Here is a 5,000-nt window from a genome sequence, read left to right on the forward strand (position 1 = left end):
GCCGGGGCTCTCGAACGCATAGGCCTAAATCAGTTAAATAAACAACGACATATGACGTCACCCTGCGAACGGGCCTTGAATGCACAGTACCCATGGTGTACCACCCGTCCAGAGAGGGTTAACAAACATCCTTCACATATAAGGGAAGAGCTTGGACTAGTTCCTTTATTGACAATAAACCATAGGGGTGAATCACAAGTGTTTACACTGTATCCTATACTGATGCTAACGAGAAGGTCAACAGAGGATTGCAGTTTATAACATATATATTCTGCAGAAAATTATTTTGGTCCTGAAAGTTTAGGAAAGCTTGATATATATCAGAGAAATTACAGGGTAAACATTAACCAAACATCATAAATATAACATTAATCAATGCGAGTAACACAGATATCACCCTATGGTGCAACTTCCATCCCTATAGTGCTCTTGCAATGGCAAATTATTATACATTTGGCAAGGTAAATGCTAGACTGATTCCTTGTTTGATGTTAAATTACCAGGGAAATTTACAATCTCTATCTTGCCAGAATATTCATGGTAAATATCTCACTACTACATCTGGCTAGTATACATCAAGTGCAGTCCATTGATACCAAATTTGTTAGTGTTGGTGACAATCAGCTTTTCTGTAGAACTACCTCGAGTACCATAGAACATAGGCCTACTATATTTAAACAGAATAAGTTCTTTTCGTGAGTAGCCCATAGCATTTTAGCATTTTAAAAATATTCATATATTAATAGTAAGATTTCTTTGCAGAATCTGAAAAAGTCATGGCATCCAAGCACTCTGAAGAACCAGGAACGAGTATGGAAGGCAGAACAGCAGAAAGCGGAGGAGGACCGCAAAATGGCGGAGTTGCAGCGGGAATTAAAGGAAGAGAGAGAAAGAGAATTGCTACAGAGAACAGCAGAAGCGTCTGGGGCAGTGGAAAAGAAGGGGGACGCAAAGCTAGATTGGATGTATAAGGTATGAATGGTGATGGATATTGAATTTTTTTTTTTTTTTTTTTGTGATCAGCTTGTTTGTGAGGAAATGTAATTGATTAATGTATACTATATATTCACCTGCCTTTACTTATAGTGTCTCTAATAATATTTATATATTGTGTGTCTGTCTATGACAGATCTTACAAAATATATTTAAGCTTGCTCAGTATTACAGAGAAGAATAATGATGATAACTATTAACCAGTTCAGCCAAACCACAAGTTTCCTTTAAAGTCAAATTCCATGAAAGACCTATTCTTCAGCAGATGTAGCAGACAATTTATTCATATATAGCTTGAAAGTCATTATCCCATTGCCTAATGACCTAATTGGTCGTCAGGGCGGGCAGTCTACAACACTAGTGGCACCGGCTAAAAATTAGAGGGATGGGGGAAGGGTTTTCTCCACCCTTTGGGTAGTGCAGACTAGCTCAAACATTGCTCTGTAAATCCATCATAAAATGCAGGTTTAGGCTGACTTTGGAACCCTGTAGCTCTGGAGCTAATGCTGTTACAGCCATAATACTTCATGACTGTGTGAGTACTTTAACTGTGAGCAGATCCCAATGTCGTGTCATGTACGCATTGACTCCCGTCTTTTAAGCCTGATCAGTGCCAACATGTCATCACACCCGTACGCAATGGGTGAAGATTGTATCATTATTAGATATAATATATTACTGAAACTGTTTTAACTGTATTAACCCTATGGTGACTGTACCCATAAAGAGTGAACTAGCAGTCAAGCCGGTTGTTATACGATAATAGCAGTATCATCAAAAAATTAGAGAGACGGGGAAAGTGTTTTCTCCCTCTCCAGGCAGCACAAACTTCCCTAAATGGCATTTTTCCATAAATCAATCACTGACTTTGAAACCCTGTAGTTCAGAAGCTAGTGCCATTATAGCTATAACACTTCATGACTTTGTGTACATTTTGACTTTGAGGAGATGCCAAGCCACATCATATATGTATTGACACCTGGCGTTACACACTTTTTACCGCATCACATATATGTGACAATTGTTGTGAAAGGGTTAATATCTCGTAATTGCTTCTCTTCCCAAGGGCCCTGGGGGTCACGTGAGCCGTGAAGAGTACCTGCTTGGGCGCAAGATTGACACTGCCTTTGACCAGCTGGTAAAGATGGAAAGTGAGGAAGTAAAAGAAGACACAAGCAGTGCGAATGAAGCCCCACAGAGCAGCAAACCTGCTTACACAATTGAGCATGGTGTGTAAAGAATACATATTTTTTTATTTATTATTTTTTACTTGTAGATTGAAATTTCTTTTATTTAGTGTATGATAAAACAGAATATATGTAGGTTTTCATACTATATTTTAAAGTCAATATTAGACATCAACATTACATTTTAAAGATAACATTGGAATCAACTTGATTGAAATGAAATTAATGTCACCAATTTTCAGAGATCAACCCAGAGTCTGTAGTGCGTCGGGATGGGAACCTGCAGGTGGACATGAAGAGGAAACTAATGGAGGATCCTCTGCTAATGATCCGTCAGAATGAAGAAGCAACCAGACGTCAAATTACAGACAATCCAGTCAAGATGAAACAACTTCAGCAACTTGTAAGAACCAGATGTTAACCTATTCATGACAGGGCAATTGCTTAACTAATGCTGCTCCAGCCGAGAGGGTAACAAGCGCATGTAGCCTCCATGAGCGAGATCTCTCCCAGTGCGATGCTGTGTTGAACCTCTCAGAGCGCTCTTCACCTGCTTGATTTTACGGAATGCTGAATGGCGTTGTTATTGTTATTATTTTATTTTTATTTATTTATTTATTTTATTTATATATATATATATTTTTTTTTTTGGGGGGGGCAAGTCAAGAACAAATGTGCCCATACAAATGTATCTGCAATGAGTATATACATAAGGGACTATGTAAAATGTGTATTTAGTGGGAGAGGTCAAGACGTGATAGGACATCATCCGGCCAGAGCGAAATATTCCCATGACATGATATCACCTCATCCAGCACGAATGGGTTAATGTTGAAATGTTTATGGACTTGAACGTCAAAGAGAGAAAGAAATTAATTTTATAGAGATCATTGTGGCAATTGTCAGAAATATAGGAATGAAATTAACAAATGTATAAAGCAAGATATATAATCAATGTCTGGGTGGTGTATACATCTGAATCAGAAATACATAATTTCTGTGAAGATCCATTATTGGCATCTTCCTTTGTGGAATTATTTATTTTCATTTATATCAAGAAATGGATTATAGATTCCAGCTAAAATATAATTTGATTGATCATCTTGACATACTCGCTTTTTTTTTCTTTTTTTTTTTTAGTTCCATTTACTTTTCCATCATTTATATATTTATGTATATACTTTACTTTACTTTATAAGGTACAAAGCTTTAGCTTAAAGTTGTTTGCAGAGTGTTATGAAATTCTAGTGACAACTTCAGTTCAGTCTAGTGAAATTTCAGTAACTAGTTAAACCCTCTGAGATGAAATTGCACCTTTCTGAATTTTATGTATTTATTTATTTATGAATTGTAATACTAACTCTCAGAACAGGTATTTTAATTGCCTTGGGGTTAATCTCAAGGGCCAGCCTGTCTTTAATTCTGGACAAGCTAATAATCGTCTCTGAATAACAGCATAAAAAATGCAGATCAAGGCTGAATTTTGGAGGGCCATAGCTTAAGAACTAGTGCCATTAGAGCCTTAAAACTCCATGCCATTTTGGCATACGTTTATGGAATAGCTTATAAACGTCCTCCAGAATTGGAGCCATCAGAAGATTATGCTGAATGTGTGTGTGTGTGTGTATGAACATTATATATATATATATATATATATATATATATATATATTATATATAATATATATATATATATATATATATATACATATATATATATATATATATATATATATATATATATATATATATATATATATATATATATATATATATATATACATATACACACATATATATCATGGAAAATTTCAAATATCATAGTTGAAGTGACTAGATTTTACTTTTTTTCTCTTATGCAAATTATGGGAAAGGACATCCTGAAAAATAACTCTCTTGTTTATGTTAACAGATAACAGCAATAAAGACGAAGAAAAAGAAAAGACAGACAAGCAGCAGTAGCAGTAGCAGTGAAGACAGTAGTAGTGAAGACAGTAGCAGTAGTAGTAGCGATTCATCAGATTCAGAATATGAGAAGAAGAAGCAAAAGAGAAAGAAAAGGAAAGATAAGAAGAAGAAGAAGAAGAAGAAGACCAAAAAGAAGAAAGCTTCTAGCGAAAGTGAAAGCGATAGTTCAGAAGAGGAAAGGAAGAAAAGAAAGAGGAAAAAGGAAAAGAAAGCAAAAAAGAATGTAAGTATTTTTTGTTTGTTAATCCATGATAGGTGTACATATAATTATTGATTAGCTTTAAATGTATCAATTATTTTGAATATCTTCAGAGAGGGAAGGAGGGGAGGAAGAGAGGGAAGGAGGGGAGGGAGGGAGGGAAGGAAGAGATGGAAGAGAGGGAAGGAGGGGAGGGAGAGAGGGAAGGAAGGGAGGGAAAGAGAAGGAAGAGAGGGAGAGGAGGGAGGGACTTGAGGGAAAGAGGGAATGAGGGGAGGAAGAAAATGAAGGTGGGGAGGAAGAGAAGGAAGGAGGGGAGGTAGAGACTAAAAATGGATTACAAAGATTTGTATACACAGAGCAGTCCTGTGTTCTTGGTTGATATGATAGTGTGGCAGAGGAATGATATAAAGGCAGCATTGATTAGAAGTGAGTGATTGTGCAGAACTCGGTGAGCTTTCAAGATACAGCGGATTGGAGAGAGAAAGATCACCGAACATTTTTGTGTCCTCCCTACTTATCATATATTTTTGCCTACATGTCCTCTTGTATAAGGTGCTAATCATCCTCATTTGAAGCTCATGTAATAACACCAATTTTATGAGAGGTTCAGATCACTAAGGACTGGGTACTTTTTTCCAGGAAATCATAGGA

General features: G+C 36.4%; 1 protein-coding gene across 1 annotated transcript in view; it reads left to right on the forward strand.

Moving 5' to 3' along the window:
- Positions 1 to 5,000, forward strand: part of Cwc25 (CWC25 spliceosome associated protein homolog) — a 6,921-nt gene that overhangs the window by 561 nt on the left and 1,360 nt on the right. Inside the window, exons 2-5 of the mRNA XM_043000468.2 lie at positions 763 to 972; positions 2,060 to 2,222; positions 2,423 to 2,583; positions 4,092 to 4,370. Coding sequence (XP_042856402.2) covers positions 763 to 972; positions 2,060 to 2,222; positions 2,423 to 2,583; positions 4,092 to 4,370 — 813 coding nt within the window. The remainder of the gene's footprint in view (positions 1 to 762; positions 973 to 2,059; positions 2,223 to 2,422; positions 2,584 to 4,091; positions 4,371 to 5,000) is intronic.

Source organism: Penaeus japonicus, unplaced genomic scaffold, assembly GCF_977035675.1.
Source record: "Penaeus japonicus unplaced genomic scaffold, GWHDUDI00000001_assembly GWHDUDI00000006, whole genome shotgun sequence".
In the NCBI taxonomy this organism is placed as follows: Eukaryota; Metazoa; Arthropoda; class Malacostraca; order Decapoda; family Penaeidae; genus Penaeus; species Penaeus japonicus.